We start from the raw sequence: 16167 nt of genomic DNA, 5'->3' as shown, positions 1-16167 counted from the left end.
ACATTGCTTCCGATTCTTTTAAGTGATCAACTTTATATTTTTGTATTCATAAATGGACTTCTGTACTCACATTCTGAGAGTTACCCATTTTTACTCAAAAGTTCTTAATTTTGAAAGGTTACAAAATCATGTATTTTAAGTCAGTATTGTTAACACATCTGTTTGCTCTGTTATGAATAAGTCACATATAAGAAAGCTCCTTTGCTTTTTTTCCACATTGTCATAGATTAATGTTGTTAAGTAAAATACAGCAGAAAAGGTTGGGACTAAAAAAAAAAAGAACTGCTTAAGTAGCATTCAGTCCTATCCCTTGTCTTTCACACTGATTTCCTTCAATGAAATGGGTCTATTCTAAAATGATTTATTTAGAACTAAAATAGAGTAAGTAGAATATCTTCCTACTTACTTTTTTAAATTGGTTAGATTGGGATATAGGCACATAGTTGGTTTTCAACAAATGTTTGAAATAGATGAGAATGTTCATTAAGCTGGAGTTTTGGCACCTGTTGTAAGTGTTTAAAGTATATCACAGTTATGAGGCAAAACATTTAATTTCTAATTAACTTTTCAGACATCTTTTCTGTGTACTACTATATGTGTTTTCTAATATTTTGAAAACAAAATATTCTACAAACTATTTTGATTTTTTTAAAACAAAAAAATAGGCAAGCTATATTGATAGAAACATTTTTACTACAAACCAGAAAGGAAGAATTTTAAAACTACTTTTTAATAATATGTAGGTGATATCTAGGAAAAGACATCCTGGAACAATCTCTAGGAAGTTATTTTTATTTCCCAACATGTAAAAATAAAGGTAGTTCATTTTCATTCAGATAAGGCAACTATTAAAAAAAATAGATGTGAAATGTTTAAGACACTTGAAAACGTACATCATACCCATCACCTACCCTCGGAACTAAGACATTACTGATATAGTTGAATCCCTCTGTACGACATTCTTTTGTCTTCTATCCATTCTCAGCCAGTAATGGTGATTATCATTTCTTCTCTTTCCTTTATACTTTTATTGAAATATACATTATCATAAGTATGCTTTGCACTTTCTTAAATTTTTATTCATGTGGTATCATACACTGTATTCTCCAATTTGCTCCAGTTTTTGCTCAAGATATTTGTAGACTTACCCATGTTTATTGATACAGGGTTATAGATCATTGCCTTACTACTACCTTTTCCCCTAGTTTTCCCTTAGACATTTGTTGAATACTTACAATTGTTAAACATTGTGCACCTTTTAAGAATGTATAGGTAAACTGCTGAAAAATCAGTCAAATGTAAAGATTCTTAACCACTTAGGGGAATGCCTGTGAACTGAACTTTTTATAGAAGAATTTGGAACCAGTGCAAGGTGATCCACAAAAATATCTCTCTTAAAAGAAGATTGTTTGATTTGGATGGCTACTTTTTGATGGAGCTCATATTTTGATTTAAATATTTAAAATACCATTTGGAGTTGGAATTATAATTTATAATGTCTGTTTAAATAATACTGAAGGGATAGTAGCTATTTTTAACTCTAGCTGTTCTCTTTAGATAAAAACTGATTCAGTGTTTTGGTGCCTGGGGATTTTTTTTTATTTTATTTTATTTTTTTTTGCATTGTAACTTTTGGAAAGATATTTAACCACTGTGAACAAAAAAAGTGATAGACTTATTTCATCAGTTAAGTAATACATGAAAGGAGCCATATTTGAGGGATTTGTGGTTGAAAAAATGTAACTTGTTCAATTAAATGAAATCTTGGTGTTCATTTAAAAACATAGCATAAAATTCCTTTAATGTATTCATTAATAATCACATTGTTTATAATAGGAGAGCTTTTCTTCTCTTCTAGTATAACTTTGGATCTTTATTAAGAATTGAAGCTAATCATACTAGTATTGCATCTTCTTTGTAATTTGGTATGTGCTTTAACTATGAATTTTTTTTATAGGATTTCTATAATTGGCCTGATGAATCCTTTGATGAAATGGACAGTACACTAGCTGTTCAGCAGGTAATAACAACAGTTTCTTTCTCAACTCCAGTAACCTAAGCATTTTATCTCTCTTGGTATAGTTAAGTATTCATACCTTTTTTTGCACAGCCACAATCCATGGAATTAATGAGATGCCTGTTTAAAACTTTTATCAAACCTCATTTTGTTTTATGATGGCATATTAAACTATAATCAGACTTAAATACATTTTATTACCTGTTAATATGTACCAAATTAGGGTATAAAATTTGATTTTAGAATGAATTTAATTCAAACTGAAATGAAATGAAATGAATGCTTAATTAGAATAACATAAGTAGAAAGAAATAGCATACTCATTTGGTGACTGAATACTTGAGAACACGTGTCTAAACTTTACATTTTAATGTTAGTTACTGCTGCTTCTCAAATTTCCATAGCTAATTATTAAAAATTGCATTAAAAGGTTGGTAAAAAGATGACTGAAGTTGGTGTGCACTAGTATATTGAACAAGGCTGTTTGGCTTCATTTTGATAGCCAGATAATAAAAATAGATAGCTATTTGGATATACTATGTTATTTGAAGATCTTGAAAAACAAAATAAAAATACAGTTGAATCCTTTGAGTTTTAAAAACTTAATTCATAATCTTAACAGAAACATTAAAAACCTTTAGAATGGATTCTGTAATATTTAGATATTTAGTACAGAAAATAGAATAGTACTGGTAAGTGAATGGCATTGCTCATTGCCTTTTAAGAATGTATTGTTCAATCAGCAAATATTTAATGGGCTAGCAAAGAGATAGATCTTGTGGAGGATACAGAAATATAAACATGGAGATCTATGCCTAGGAATTGGCAAAAATTAAGAGGAAAAATGTGCAGATATTTTTCCCTTTAAAAGCAGGGTTTTTGTCCTAATACTTTGTTGAATTTGTGTATTAGTTCTAACAATTTTTTTGTGGAATCTTTAGGGTTTTCTACATACGAGATTATTTCATTTGCAGATTTAACTTCTTTCTTTTCAATTTGGATGCCTTTTATTTTTCTTGCTAGTTGCTCTGGCTGAAAATTCCAATACTATTTTGAGTAGAAGCGGCAACAGCAGGCATCCTTATCTTGTTCCTAATCTTAGAGAAAAGCTTTCAGTCTTTTACATTGAGTATGATGTTTGCTGTGGGTTTTTCATATATGACCTTTATTATGTTGAGTTAGTTCCTTTTTATTTCTAGTTTGAGCTTGAGTGTTTTTAATCACAAAAAGATGTTGATTTTGTCAAATGTTCTTTCTGCACCAGTTGAGATGATCATGTATTTTTTTTCCTTCATGCTATTAACATGGTGTATTGATCAATTTTTGTATGTTGAACCATCCTTGCATTTTGGGAGTAAGTCCCACTTGATCATTGTGTATAGTCCCTGTAATTTGGTGCTAAATTTGGTTTGCTAAGATTTTTGCATCAATGTTCATAAATGATATTGTTTATAATTTTCTTAGAGTATCTTTGTCTGGCTTTGGTATCAGGAATGCTGCTCTCATAGAATCAGTTAGGAAGTATGCCCTTCTCTTCAATTTTGTGGAAGAGTTTGAGAAGGATTGGTGTTAGTTCTTTAAATATTTAGTAAAATTCACCAGTGAAGCCATGAGGTCCAAGGCTTTGCTTTGGTTACACAGCGTTGTGAATGTAATTAATGCCATTGAATGTACACTTAAAAATTGTTAAAATGACTATTCTTTCCTCACTGAATGGTTTTGTCATGGAAAGAAAAAAGATTAAAGAATATCATTTAACCTTATATGTATATGTGAGGGTTTATTTCTAGTTGCTGTATTCAATTCCATTGGTCTATATGTCTATCCTTATGTCAGTACTACACAGTTTTTTTATTACCATAGCTTTGTAGTAAGTCTTAAAATTGAGAAGTGTGCATCCTCCAACTTTTGTTTTCTTTTCAAGATTATTTTGGCTATTTGGTGCCCCTTGCAATTACATACACATTTGAGAATCAGCTTTCCCATTTATACAAAAAAGAGTTCTGGAAGCTTAATAGAGATTGTATAGAATCTGCAGATTGCTTTGAGTAGTATTGATATCTTAACAATGTTAAGTCTTCTATGGACATGAGATGTCTTTCATTTAGGTGTTCTTTAATTACTTTGAGCAGTGTTTTGTAGTTTTCAGGATACAAGTGTTTAATCTTATTTAAATTTATTCCTACTTATTTTATTCTTTCAGATACTATTATAGATGGAATTGATTTCTTAATTTTCTTTTTGAATTGTTAATTGATGGTGTTTAGAAACAACTGATTTTTATATATTGATCCTGCTACTTTGCTGAATCCTTTTAGTAGCTTTATTAGCTTCCCTGTGGATTCTTTAGGGTTTCTGCATATTGGATCATATCATCTGTGACTAGAGATAGTGTTTTATTTATTTTTTCTTACTTAATTGCTCTGGCTGGAAATTAAATACAGCGTTGAATAGCAGTGGGGAAAGCAGGCATCCTTTTCTCATTTCTGATTTTGGAAGGAAATCTTTCAATCTTTCACCATTGAGTATGATGTTATCTGTGGGTTTTTCCCAAATGCCCTTCATCATATTGAGGGAGTTCTCTTCTACACCTAGTTTTCTGTGTTTTTATCATGAAGGGTGTTGGATTTTGTCGGAAACTTTTTCTGCACTAATTAAGATGATTGTGTTTTTCCCTTTATATATTAATGTAGTGTTTTCGTTGGTTAATTTTTTTTTTTATGTTCAACTACCTTTCATTCCTTGCAGCTTTCTTTTGATACATGTTTGCGTGGTGTATCTTTTTCCATCCTTTTACTTTTAACCTACCTATAACATTATATTTGAAGTAAGTTTCTTGTAGACAGTGTAGTTGGGTCATATTTGTTCTTTCTCACGGTCCTTGTGTTTTAACTGGTGTATTTAGGCCATTTAATGTGAATGTAGTTATTGATAGATAGATTCAGATCTACCATTTTATTACTTGTTTTCAGTTTGTTTCCTCTTTTTTGTTTCTCTTTTCCCTCCTTTCTGCCTTTTTAACGGTTATTTGAGCATTCTTAGTATTCTATTTAACTCTAATTTTGACAATATTTATGTAATTTTTTTGATGATTTCTCTAGAGATTACTTAAGTACATGCTTAATTTTTCTATTTAGTAAATATTTTACTACTTTGATTGAAATGTAGAAACTATTGTCATTTAGACTCCTTTACCCTTCCCGTTTATGCTGTAGTTGTCTATATTACATCTACATACATTGAAAACCCCGTCAGACAGTATCATATTTTTTGCTTTTATCTGCCAAATATATTTTAAAAATCAAGAGGAGAATGGTTTATTATTTATATATATACCCAGATACTTATAATTTCTGTTGCTCCTTCTAAGTTTCCTTGTGGTATTATTTTTTTCCTTCTCTCTGAAGAACTTCAGAATTTCCTTTGGCAGTTCTTTTAGAGCTGGCTAGGAATTCTCCTTAGTTCTCTTTCATCAGAAAACATTTTTAATTTTATCATCATTCCTGAAGGGTATTTTTGTTAGTTGTAGAGGTTTGGGCTGACAGTTCTTTTCTTTCAGCACTTTAAAAATGTTCCATTTCTTCCCGGCTTCTGTGATTTCTGATGAGAAAGCTGTACTTGTTTGAGTCTTTATTCTGTAGATCATGCATGTTTTCACTGGCTTCTGTATCTTTAGTTTTTTGGCAATTTGATTATGTATTTGAGCATGGATTTCTTTGGGTTTTTCTGTTTGGTGTTTACTCTACTTTTTTTTTTAATTGTAGTAAAAAATACATAACATAAAATGTGCCATTTTTAAGTGTACGGTTCTGTGGCATTAATTACATGCACAGTGTTATGCAACCATTACCGTCTCCATCTCCAGAACCTTTTTATCTTCTCCAGTTAAAACTCTGTGCCCTTTAAACAGTAATCACTGCCATAAGATTTACCATGTAATGTGATATTTTAATTAATTCTAAGAACTTCTTTGTTTATAGTATATACAACAGAACATAAGGGCAGATTGTTCCAATATTGACAAGATTCTTGAACCACCTGAAGGCCAAGATGAAGGTGTATGGAAGTATGAACATTTAAGGTAGGTCTTTAATGATACACAAAATAGTTATAGTACTTTTTAGTAATATAATATAATATAATAGTCATAAATAAAAATGGAGAGCACTTTAGTATAATACATCCTCTGCCTTATTTTAATCAACTTTAAAATTAACTACTTGCTTACCTATGGGATTGATGATGAAAATAAGCAAGGGTGGTTTTTTTCACTATAAGCATAATTCCTAAGAAGTAAGAGTTCATTTTAATTTACAAGTTTTTAATTTCAGATCTAAGAAAACCTTTTCCTCCCTATTTAACTTAGACTATGAAATATTTATTATACAAAACTTAAAAAATCTTTGTCATGCATATTCCATTTGTCCTGGTGCTATCATTAATACTTCTGTTATTATTTTCTGAATATTAGCCACTTTGATTTGTATAATTTATGTATTATACATCACATATATATATTCTTTTGTGTCTTTATTATAGTGTATATGTCTTTATAGTTGACCAGGAAGAGTTTTAAAAATAGTTTGGCTTTTTTTTTTTTTTTTGGGTGCATGCTTAGTGTTACTGATTTGAGATTTAATACTTGCTGTTACTGGTTAACGTGGTTGATTATATTATGATTTTAATGGGAACTGGGTCATGACTTCAGTCATATCTCCTGTAATTAAGAAAAGATACCACTTCCTCTGAGTGGATGTAATTCCATGCCAGTATGCATAGCTTAGTGACCATAGATTGTAGACTAGAATTCAGCTTTGGCTTGTCTCTTCAGCTGCACAACTGTATGTGTTAGCCGTGTATTGAATTAACTTGAAGCTGTTACATTTGCACCATTTGCCACAGGTTGTACCCATAACACTACCAAATCAGTTAGCTTAATTTTGCTATTGGCCATAAGTAGATTGGACTAGACGAGAATCTTCTTTATCACCACCCATCTTTATTACAATTTAGTAGAAAATAACTCAAAAATACATAGCATACAGCTTATAGCTATGGGGCAATAGAGAATGGTGTGGTGATTCAGAAATAGTGTTAATTTTTATAATCTAAGAACAGCATTATTATTAGGCATCTGATTGAAAATTTGACTCTTCAGTTTGCTTTCTTCTATTTTAATGCACTGTAAATAAATAAGTAAATCTAGTTTTTCTTTCATATATATGCAGATTTTTTTCCTTTTGGAACTCTCTTTTATATTCTAGTTATGTAGGTTTTAGCTTTACATATTTATGGAACAAAAGTGTACTCATTTGTTTGATGAGGAAACATAATAGTGATTAACTATTTTGACACGATTTTTTAGAGAGAACACATTCATTATTCTGACAACATAAAGTCAGTTATTTTATGACATAAGGATTAATTGCCTTTTCATATAAATTAGCAAGTCTTTCTAAAAATGATCTAAAGGTCATATAATTTGCCCCATTTTTCATCTCTTCAAAAGTGTTTTTTGAGCCCTCACTATATTCCAAGCATCGTTCTATAATTCTCAGTTTGATAATTTTAGAGGGAAAGGATATTGTGAAAAAATGCCCAAGATCTATTAAGTGACAGTAAAGCAAGTTACAGAATTGTGTATGATATTACCCCAATATATTTTTAATCTGTGCATAGAAAATCAAATTTGCATGTAAACAATAATTATCTTTTGGGAAGAGGTAGTAGAATTATGGCAGACTTTTCCTGTTTTATATTCTATATTTGGTCATGTTTAGGGTTCTTAGATGAAGCATGTTTATAATCAGAACAAGGCTTATAAAATACATAGAAGTATAAAACATCTAGTCTTTTTTCTGTGTACCTGTTTGTATACAGATACATAAACACACATAAATTTTTATGTAACTGGAATCTTACTGTGAATATAAGCATATATCCTTTGTATGTTTGTGTAATACCAACATTTTACTACTTTCCAATTGCTAACACTTCAGAATGTTTCAAAATTTGTGTATATATATAGTTTGGGTGAACGTCTTTGTACATATATCTGCATGCAGTTCTGATTATTTCATTAGAATAGGTTGTTAGAACGACATAGTCAAAAAATATACACTTTGGCTTGGAGGGTATAACTCAAGCAGTAGAGCACATGCTTAGCATACACAAGGGATCAATCTCCAGTACCTCCTCCAAACATGAATAAACCTAATTACCTCCCCCTCATAAAACAAACAAAACAAGCAAAAACATGCACACTTTGTAAGGGTCTTGATAAATATTTCCAGATTACTTCTCAGAAAAATTTAACAATTTCCACTGGGTAACAGTGATCAACTCACTGAACTCTGATATTGAATATCATTAGGGTTGTTAGTTTTGGTAATCTATATGTCTTTGTAAGAAATATGCCACGTAAATTCAGATGGTGTTGATAATGGTGATGAGGGAGGAAGGGCAATATTGATGGCATTCTGTTTTTACAATTAATATTCTAAAAATGTGGAGAATAGATAAGAGTTTTCATTTATATATTTACATTTTTAGGCAATTCTGTCTTGAGCTAAATGGACTTGCTGTCAAACTTCAGGTAATATTTTCTTTAAGTTAAAGCTATAATTGAAAGTTCTGTTTTTTTTTTTCCTGATTTTGTATATTAATGTACTTACAAAGACTTATCCCAAATTTTTAATTATTCTAGAGTTTTACATGAGAATGTAGCAACCCAAATGATAAGCTTTTTCATTATTATTTTACATATTAATAAAATAATACATTTTTAAACATTTTTATTGATTTATAATCATTTTACAATGTTGTGTCAAAATTCTAGTGTAGAGCACAATTTTTCAGTTATACATGAACATACATATATATATTCATTGTCACATTTTTTTCTCTGTGAGCTACCATAAGATCTTGTGTATATTTCCCTGTGCTATACAGTATAATCTTGTTTATCTATTCTACAATTTTGAAATCCCATCTATTTTTATTTATGTACAATAAAATTACATATTTTTAACAGAGTGAATGCCATCCAGATACATGCACTCAGATGACAGCAACTGAACAATGGATTTTTCTTTGTGCAGCTCACAAAACTCCAAAAGAGGTAAGAATTTATGAACTAGAATGACTAATAAAAATCACGATAACCTAAATCTCTTCAAGACAGTGATAGACAAATTTTTAGCGTCTTTAGGTCACTTATTTTGTCTTTTGATTTAGAGTTATTTGCTTTAAGTTTACTGCCACAGTGCTATTTTAGGATTTCTTATTGTTAGTATCTTTTTAAAAATTTTTAATTGCAGTATAATTGACCTACACTATGTTAGTTTCATATGCACTACATAGTGATTCAGTATTTCTATGCATCACAGAATGATCACCATAAGTCTAGTTACTGTCTGTCACCATACAAAGTCATTATAATATTGTTGACAATATTCCTCATGCTGTACATTTCATCCCTGTGACTCATTCATTTTGCAACTGGAAGTTTATAACTCTTAGTCATCCTTACCTATTTCACTCATCCCCACCACCCATGTCTCCTCTGGCAACCACCTTTGTTCTCTGTATCTGTGACTCTTTCTGTTTTATTGTTTGTTCATGTATTTTGTTTTTAGATTCCACATGTAAGTGAAATCACGTGGTATTTGTCTTTCTTTGTCTGACTTATTTCACTTAGTGTAATACCCTCGAAGTCCATACATGTTGTTGCAAATGATAAGGTTTTATTCCTTTTTATGATTGACTAGTATTCCATTGTGTGTGTGTGTGTGTGTGTGTGTGTGTGTGTGTGTGTGTGTTTATCTTGTTTATCCATTCATTTGTTGATAGACACTTAGGTTGCTTCCATATCTTGGCTATGATAAATAATGCTGCAGTGAACATAGGGATGCATAAAGCTTTTCAAATTAGTGTTTTTGTTTTCTTTGGAAGAATACCCAGGAGTGGAATTGCTGGATCCTATGGTAGTTCTATTTTTAATTTTTTGAGGAACCTCCATACCGTTTTCTAGTGGCTGCACCAGCTTACATTCCTTCAAACAGTGCATGAGGGTTCCCTTTTCTCCTCATCAACATTTACTTATTGTCTTTTTGATAATAGTCATTCTTAACAAGTGTGAGGTGGTATCTCATTGTGGTTTTGATTTGTATTTCTTTGATGATTAGTGATATTGAGCATCTTTTCATGTGTCTGTTGGCCATCTGTATGTCTTTGGTAGGGAAAACATATATTCAGGTCCTCTGGCCATTTTTTAATCTGGTTGTTTTTCTTTATATTGAGTTATATAAGTTCTTTGAATATTTTTGGATATTATCAGGTATGTCATTTGCACATTATCTTCTCCCATTCAGTAGGCTATCTTTTCATTTTATTGATTATTTCCTTTGCTGTACAGAAACTTTTTAGTTTGTTTTAGTCCCATTTGTTGATATTTGCTTTTGTCTTCCTTGCCTGAGGAGACATAATCAAAAAAGTATTGCTAAGACCAATACCAAAGAGCATACTACCTATGTTTTCTTCTGGGATTTTTATGGTTTCCTATCTTATATTTAAGTCTTAAATCCATTTTGAGTTTATTTTTGTACATTTTTAAATGGTTGAAGTGGCAAATTTTATGTTACTTATTTTACCACAATTTTTTTAATGGGAAAAAAGACACACCCCCATAATGGCATACACTTCTCCCACTAGAATGACTGAAATATAAAAGACAGATAATAACAAGTGTTGGCCAAGATGTGGAGAAAGTGGACCCCTTATACATTACTGATGGGTTTGTGAAATACTGTAGCCACTTTGGAAAGCAGTTTGAAAGTTCCTCAAAATGATAAGCACAGAGTTACTGCATAACTTACTGATTCCACTCCTAGGTATATATGGAGAAGAAATGAAAACATATATCTACACAAAACTTATGGACTGATGCTGACAGTCACATTATTCACACTAGCCAAAAATGGAAACAGCCAAATTTCCATCAGCTGATGAGTAAATTAAAAATATGTGGTATATGCATAGAATGGAATATTATTCAGCCTTAAAAAGGAATGAAGTCTATAGAGGGAGAAACATATTTTACAGTATTTAGTGTATATTAAAAACATTAAAGTCTATAAAGGTTCTGAATTTTTAAAAAAAGAAAGTGATGAAGTACTGATTCTTGCTGCACTGTATCATTAAAATTAGTTTCAGCTGTTTCTTTTTACTTTTTTAATGGAGATACTAGAAAATTTTGAATTAAATGTGTAGCTTACATTATATTTCCATCGAGTGGCACTGATTTAAAGATTGTAAAACCGTCCCATGGCACACCTAAATGACCAATATGAGTGAGAAACACAGTGACATGTGATACTTGTTTTCGACCAAATCACATGTAATCATATATATGGAGAAAGATTTTTTTTTCAATAAATACTGCTCATGGTACTGTTTTAGGTAGTGAGTCCACTAGCCACATATTCCTATGGATATATGGTTAGAAAAGTGCATTTTTTTTTTGTTTTGATAATCTGTGTATTTATAGCCATGCACTAAGCTGTGTTTAGTAGTTAATAGGTTTTAAAATACCAGTTCATTCTCAACACTTGAAAAATACTCTGATTACTGGATTGAACTAGGATCATTTTTATTCCTTTCTCTGTTTTATTTTTCCTTTTTGGTTCCCTTGTTCATTCTTAGACTTCCTTTCCTTTGATGCTTCTCCCTCTCTGCCCTCAGAAGAACTGAATGAGGAGAATTACTTGGCAGTTTTATTTTCCTTCTAATAGGTTTACTGATTTGCCATGAGACAAATAGGTTTCGTTAGTTCTGATAAATAGAATAGGTTTATTTAAATGTAAAGAAACTTCATATTTCACGTTAAATTAAAGCAGATTCAAGGAGTAAGTTTTTTAGAAAGCTGCTAGATTAGTAACAAGATGCCAGTCGATGTAAGGGATGCTTTTTAGGATGTAAGAAGACAGTGATCTCTGGAAGTATTTGTGAAGAGAAAGAGGCTGCTGATCCAATTGGTAAAGTATAAATCAGTGGACTAGGAATCAGTATATCTGGGTTATGGTTTTTGAGTTCTTCTTCCTAACTGTATGAAGTTGCATAAGTCATAAACCATCAGTCAAGGGTAGTCTCTGCTCTGTGCATCATTCTCCGGAAGTCTCCCTCTCATGCTTTGGAGTTGGGATGTTTACATACTTGCTTACTTGAATCTCTGTGATACAGAGTCAGCCTCCTCTTAGCATGCCTAAAGAGCAGACTTTCCTAAGTTGGATTGCTTGTTTTTGAGGTGTTCTTTATCCTTGCCTATAGATTTTTAAGATCTGGGAGGAAACCTGTGCAAACTCTGCAAACTGACCAGCCTCAGTGTCCTCATTTGTAAAGCCAGAGGTTTAGATTAGATAATCAGGTGTTCTTCCCAGCTCTAAGCATTGTTCTCTTCTAGGTAGAATATTGAGAGTGAGAAATTGGGAGACTGATTCACTTATCTTCTAGAAGCTGCACAGCATAGTTCATGGGGATAAGAAAGCCTTATTTATTGAATTGCACAGTCATTCTGATATTGTAAGGCACTTTTTCTTAGCACATGCTCAGGTTTTGGGGATTAGACACCCATGTAATAAATATACCTGACTTCAGAGGTGGAGCTCTTTGTTGATGCATTTCTATATCCTTTCCTTTACAGTGTCCTGCCATAGACTATACTAGACACACTCTTGATGGTGCTGCATGTCTTCTGAATAGCAATAAATATTTTCCCAGCAGGTAAATAAAACTTTTAAACACGGTGCTAAACTTTTTTGGATTTAATTTTTAAAACTGATGTTTTTAAAACTAAAACTAGTTTGATTAATTCATTGAATTCTTTAAACTTACTTTTATCCCGTTGTATATTCAGCTTGTTCAAAATTATTCACATTTTGAAATTAGGGTTGTGGTTAAACTAAAAGCATCAAGACTCCTGAAGCTCACAGGTCAGTTCAGTCAAGAGTAGTCCTGTGCATACTGTAATATATTATATATTATTGGTGAGGTTTGTGACTGGACTTTTATTCTATTTAAGATATTTATTACCAGGTGGGTAGATTTGGAGACTCCGCCCCCCCCCACCCCAAATATCACTAACTTCAAAGATCTCATATAAAATATGTAAAAAAAAAAATACTTTTTGCCTCAGTATCCTTTATACATTTTTAAAAATCAGTAATATGTAAGCAATTTTTATTTTTACACATACAAAAGAAATTCAGTTCTGTAGAATAAACTGATTCCTTTCAGTAGTTTTAATCAGCTCTAGTGGACAAAATATTAATGTAGTAAACAAATGTCTTAATAAGTTTTGATATGTCAGAATTTGTTTTAATTGCATTAAACCAAGTTTCAAAGCTATAATACTGAATTTCTTAGGCACTGTGGTTAGGTAGAAGGAGCACTGACCCAGGAGTTGATAATGGGTTTTAATCCTGCCTTCACCACTTACTAGCAGTATGACCTTGGACTGGTCACTTATTTTCCCTGGTGTCAGTTTCCACACTTGTGAATTGAGAAGATTGGTTTCTTTTTCCTGAGATCTGTTCAGCTCTATGAATCTGTGATTTCTTTTCTGTTTCTAGGGTTAGCATAAAGGAATCATCTGTAGCAAAACTAGGATCAGTATGCCGTAGGATTTACAGAATATTTTCACATGCTTATTTTCATCACCGGCAGATATTTGACGAATATGAAGTAAGTATATTTCACTAATTGTCCTGATATCTTATCAGAATGACAATAATTTATTTTGATATTATGTCTGGTCTATTTGATTTTGAATAATAAATTAAAATAACATTTTTTTCTTCCTCTACAGAATGAAACATTTTTGTGTCATCGGTTTACTAAATTTGTGATGAAATACAATTTGATGTCCAAGGATAACCTGATTGTACCAATTTTAGAAGAGGAAGTTCAGAATTCAGTTTCTGGAGAAAGTGAGGCATGAAGGGAATCATATAGAAAAAATGTACTGATCACATAATTAACATTAATTATGTACTGTATATATGTCATTTTAGACACATCAATCATGTATCCATATTATAGCTTCTTTGTTTAGTATAGGTTTTTGTATGCTAAGTGTTGCCTTTTAAAATGGGAAATACTTTTTAAGTTATTCATGAGCTGTATATTCACTGGTGTGGCACTCATGGTTTTTAAATAAGATTAGTATTATCTGTTTATAATGCCTGTTAATAAAAGAATTTACAGTTTGGTAAAATTGCTGCTAAACAATCATTGGATCACAATCCTCATCAAATCTATAAAAAGATGAGTGAGCTTGAGGTTTCACACAAGCCATTTACTAAAGAGGTAGTAATGTTTTCTTTTGATTTTATCCCTGAGTTTAGATATTCTAGAAAATTCTGTAGTACATAGTTCAGTCTTAACTGTTAACTTTTCCAAATTGAAATAAGAGTGTTTTTAAATTCTGTTTATAGTTTTTGATATACATATATGATTGTGTGTATATCCAAATATAAATGCAAATGAAACGTTAGTAGTAATTAAATACTCTTACTATGCTACATAAACTATATTCTAGACCAGCATACTTGGAAAGGATTTACCTTTCTGCATCAGTGGACTGTTACATACAAGATGATGATAAAGCATATAAATGATGTTCCACCGGAAACCTGCCCTGTCCTTCCCTTCTTTTCATTTCCCTTAACTCCCTCCCCAGGCTACATTAGCTGAGAAGCTTTTCACCAGACTGTGATTTAGTGGTGGCTTATACCTATTTATATTTGTATTAATTGCTTACAAATTATACCTCATATTAGCGATTTCATTACACTACAGGAAAAATGTACTGGTATAGGCTCTTGCTTATCTTTGCTTTGCGAAATTGTTCTAACTACTCAGAAAACAGTCTTTAAGATAGTTTGACTTCCTGTTAGTAATATTAATCTTTTCATCTAACCATCTCAGCAGCATTTAAATATTTACCTAGGGTTGAAAAATATTTAGTATTTATTTTACACTTTCTCTCCACAATGTTTACGTTTGAACTATATACACATGTGAAATGTTTTGCAATAATTCACAGTTTCCAAAGGTGTTGATGAACGCTCATACAGATTTTGGACTTAAAATTCAGCATCTTAAAAAGAATTCAACTGCAGATTTTACAGTCTTACCAACTGAATGCAATTTCAAACAAAGCACTGGAGGTCTTATTGCTAAACTGGTTGTAACAAGGCACTAAGGGTAAAAAAAATTGTACATGTAGTGAAGAAAATATTTAAATCTGTCTTTTGAATATAGTTAACAAACATGAGGAACTTCTTTTTCATTTAAATGGGTTTCTTTGAAATGAAGATAAATGTCTTCATTTTTTTTTTCAGATTGGAGGAAGTAATTTATACCACATGAGACAAGTATGTGCAGCAAAAATGTGGGAAATAGTACCGTCCTGAGAGTTTGTGTATATATTTATGCCTTCCCAATCCTGCCAGTACATCAGGCTACGAGCAGTGCTATCCCAGCAGCCAGTCATTACTTTACCCCAACCCACACCTATCTTTTGAGAAGTTTTATGTTCACAGTGAAAGGAATGTTGACTTTGAAATTATGCATTCATATTAATGTCACTATGAACCTATGGGAATAGTAATTTTTACACAAACTTGCTAAAACTTGAGAGACTAAAGTACTAAGGTAAACTATATAGCAGTGCAGCTGTTCTCTCTAGACGATGTCTCAGTGGATTTCTGTTGCTTGACTATTTTCGTAGTGAACATTTGAATTAAGGCAGTGGTTGGGATTGGTGATCTCACTAAGTATTTTGAAACACATTTTGAATAATATGGCTTGGTGTTAATGGGGAAATAAAATATGATTTTTTTCTTACTCATTTCATCTTCCCTGTACTGTGTGTTTGGAATTGATCATAAAAAAAAAAAGTCCCCCAAAGAAAACATCAGTTTGTAGTCTTGCTTTTGTATTCATATTGACATCTTATCCATACTTCTTGCACTATAAAGTTGACTCACATTATTTGGTAAGACCTAAATGAAACCGTTACTGTATTTCCTTAATACCGTTTACAGAATTTTGAAAACATACATGTGTATACCTAAGTGGCATTTTAAAAA

The 16167-nt window shown here is 31.4% G+C and overlaps 1 protein-coding gene across 3 annotated transcripts in view; it reads left to right on the top strand.

Annotated features, from left to right (window-relative positions):
- Positions 1-15926, top strand: part of HSPE1 (heat shock protein family E (Hsp10) member 1) — a 29310-nt gene extending 13384 nt beyond the window's left edge. For all 3 annotated transcript variants that reach the window (XM_006175213.3, XM_032480124.1, XM_032480125.1), the window contains 7 exons: positions 1958-2020; positions 5998-6098; positions 8570-8612; positions 9051-9137; positions 12717-12796; positions 13645-13756; positions 13881-15926. In XM_006175213.3, coding sequence (XP_006175275.2) covers positions 1958-2020; positions 5998-6098; positions 8570-8612; positions 9051-9137; positions 12717-12796; positions 13645-13756; positions 13881-14012 — 618 coding nt within the window. In that variant the 3' untranslated portion in view covers positions 14013-15926. The remainder of the gene's footprint in view (positions 1-1957; positions 2021-5997; positions 6099-8569; positions 8613-9050; positions 9138-12716; positions 12797-13644; positions 13757-13880) is intronic.
- Positions 15927-16167: the final 241 nt, after the last annotated feature.

The sequence above is a fragment of the Camelus ferus genome, chromosome 5 (assembly GCF_009834535.1).
Source record: "Camelus ferus isolate YT-003-E chromosome 5, BCGSAC_Cfer_1.0, whole genome shotgun sequence".
Taxonomy (NCBI): Eukaryota; Metazoa; Chordata; class Mammalia; order Artiodactyla; family Camelidae; genus Camelus; species Camelus ferus.
This window is presented reverse-complemented; position numbering and strand designations above follow the sequence as displayed.